We start from the raw sequence: 2446 nt of genomic DNA, 5'->3' as shown, positions 1-2446 counted from the left end.
AGATCCCCTGAGAGTTGAACAGAGTTCAGGGAGGTGGCTGCTGCCTGAGCAAAAAGCAAGCCCACACTGTGGGCCTCAGACATCACTAGCCTCATTACAACCGCAAGAGAGAAGGCTTTTCAGTGGCTTACTTGGGAGCCTCCTTCCCCCACAGTTGATATTTCCTGTGACAGCCGTGTTAAGGAAGCTGCTTACCTTTTCCCCCCTCAGGTGAGTTCCAAAGAAACTCTGAAAGGGGACACGGGACACGCAGGCCCACCTGGAGACAAGAATGGCACAGCCTTCTGGGCGCAGCCTCCTGATCAGCCTCCTGGGCATCTTTGCCCTTGACAGCTTTGCAGGTGCTCAGAGGAACCGCACACTCATTTTCACAAAGGACAGCGCCATTCGGAACTGCAGCTGCTCTGCAGACATTCGGGACTGTGACTACGGCTTGGCCAACCTGCTGTGCAGCTGCAGGACAGTCCTGCCGTCCGCTGTGGAGGGCGCCAGCTACAGCGGCCACCTCACCATCTGGTTCACCGACACGTCCGCCCTGAGCCTCCTGTTGAACTTCACGCTGGTCCAGGACCTAAAGCTTTCCCTGTGCAGCTCTAACACTCTCCCCACAGAATACCTGGCTATCTGTGGGCTCAAGAGGCTCCGGATCAAGGCAGAGGCCAAGCGCCCGGCGCCAGAGCAGAGCTTGCTCCTTCACGATGGTGGAGACAGTGACTCCGGAGAGAAGCCCCTGTGGTTATCTGAAGGCTGGCACACGTGTATGTATATCTCATTCCTAGACATGGCGCTTTTCAACAGAGAATCATCCTTAAAGTCATATAGTACTGCGAATGTTGCCAGCATCGCCAACAATTTCCCCCACTTTTCTTTCTTTAAAACCTTCCCAGTTCCAAGCAACCAAAGCTATGTTGTCACATTCATTTACTAACACCGCCAGGAACTTTGCAAACTATGGAGAATCTGGACAAGGAAACTGGAAATCACGTCGATGTGTCCCCGCCCACAGCTAGGCTTTTCCCTAGGCCCAGGCACAACAAGGATGCACAGACCAACCACCAGCCCTCTCTGCTCCACTCTTGGGCCATCCTCGGGAGCTATTTTAAAACACAGTGAGGAACCAAAAAGCTAACTTGGTTCGGAAACCTGTCCTGACAGCCAGTTAGAGGCCGGGTCTCCATAGTGGCTGCCTGTAGATCTATCGGGATGGAGAAGGCAGGTCGTGTTGGGATGGCTGAGGGGAGCTCAGAAGAAAGATAACTCCCAGGAAAGGTAGCTTCCTTCCAAATACTGCCTTCGGTCTTTCCTGCTTTGCTTTAGGACACTGACTAGAGTCCCTCCTGCTAGAGAATAAGGCTCCAGAGCCCTGGGCCCAAAGATGATGTCTGCTCTTACGCTGGTATTTCCCAACTTCCTTGCTAAGTACATATGACCTGAGGAAGGCGAGTGTTGGGAACATGTTTGTGGGGCAGAGGGAAAGGTCTGAGGCCTGGAGGTAGAACAGGTTTGATCAGGGTGGGAACTTCAGAAGTGGAAACAAATGAAAATTGGTGATCTTAAAATCCAACGCAGATGCTTCAAACATTTGCTATAAGGCCAGAATCTAGAGAAGGATTTCTTCTAGTCCTCCTCATTCATTTCTGTCTCTGTAATTATTTATTTTTTTGCCTTCTTCTTTCTTTGTCCCCCAAAACTGCTTCGCCTATTTCTCTTCTCATTTTCTCCAGGCCATCCCTCCTCCTCCTTCTGAAATCAGAACTTGGAAGAGTACCATAAGAACGACATCTCCTGCAGGGTTAGGCTAGCATCAAACAATTGCTTGTAATTGTATTCCTGTGGTTACATAGTTCAGGTTACTAATAGATAATTAAGAAATTATGTTGAGAGCTCAGCTCATTTGGAATTAAAGTCACTTTGCCTGACATGGTTAACACAACATGGTTTTATGTGGATCATTATAGGAAATCAAGCAACATAGTTTTTAAACTTAGACTGACTTACTGTACAAAGAAAATTTTCCCCTCCAAACTTATAGTTCAAGTGGAATATAAAGAAGCCTTGGCAATCATGGTACAAAATCAGAACTCAGAGTGCAAAGAAATTGCAACATTATTGCACTCATCACACCATAATGATAATAAAAAGCTTTATTATGAAATACTTAACATTGGGTGACAGATGTCACCTGAAATACCTACATTTGCTACATTGTTGGGGGATTTGGTCATTAAGGCTAATTAGCATGAGACATAGTGCCAGTGTGTAAATTAGGCCAAAATTTAGACTCAAGTATGAATTTTAATAGAAAAATGTAATGACCTCATTAGTGACATTGTACTGTAGAGGTAAGACTAAGATGTAGAAAGAGACAAAGAAGGAAAAAGAAGGGAGAAAGGAAGGCAAGAAGGATGTAAGTGAAAAGATTGATAGTATATTTATTCTGATTAGT

General features: G+C 46.5%; 1 protein-coding gene across 1 annotated transcript; it reads left to right on the top strand.

Annotated features, from left to right (window-relative positions):
• The first annotated feature begins 271 nt into the window (after positions 1–271).
• LOC101632391 (chromosome unknown open reading frame, human C21orf62) lies at positions 272–952 on the top strand. Its single transcript, XM_004675354.2, has one exon. The coding sequence runs from the start codon at positions 272–274 to the stop codon at positions 926–928; it is 657 nt and encodes a 218-aa protein (XP_004675411.1). The 3' UTR covers positions 929–952.
• Positions 953–2446: the final 1494 nt, after the last annotated feature.

This window comes from Condylura cristata, unplaced genomic scaffold (assembly GCF_000260355.1).
Source record: "Condylura cristata isolate star-nosed mole 26May11 unplaced genomic scaffold, ConCri1.0 scaffold00003, whole genome shotgun sequence".
Lineage (NCBI taxonomy): Eukaryota > Metazoa > Chordata > Mammalia > Eulipotyphla > Talpidae > Condylura > Condylura cristata.
The sequence above is the reverse complement of the archived record's forward strand: the minus strand, read 5'-3'. Positions and strand labels throughout refer to the sequence as shown.

Coding starts and splice junctions, on each gene's coding strand:
- LOC101632391 (XM_004675354.2), top strand. CDS start 272: ATGGCACAGCCTTCTGGGCGCAGCCTCCTGATCAGCCTCCTGGGCATC.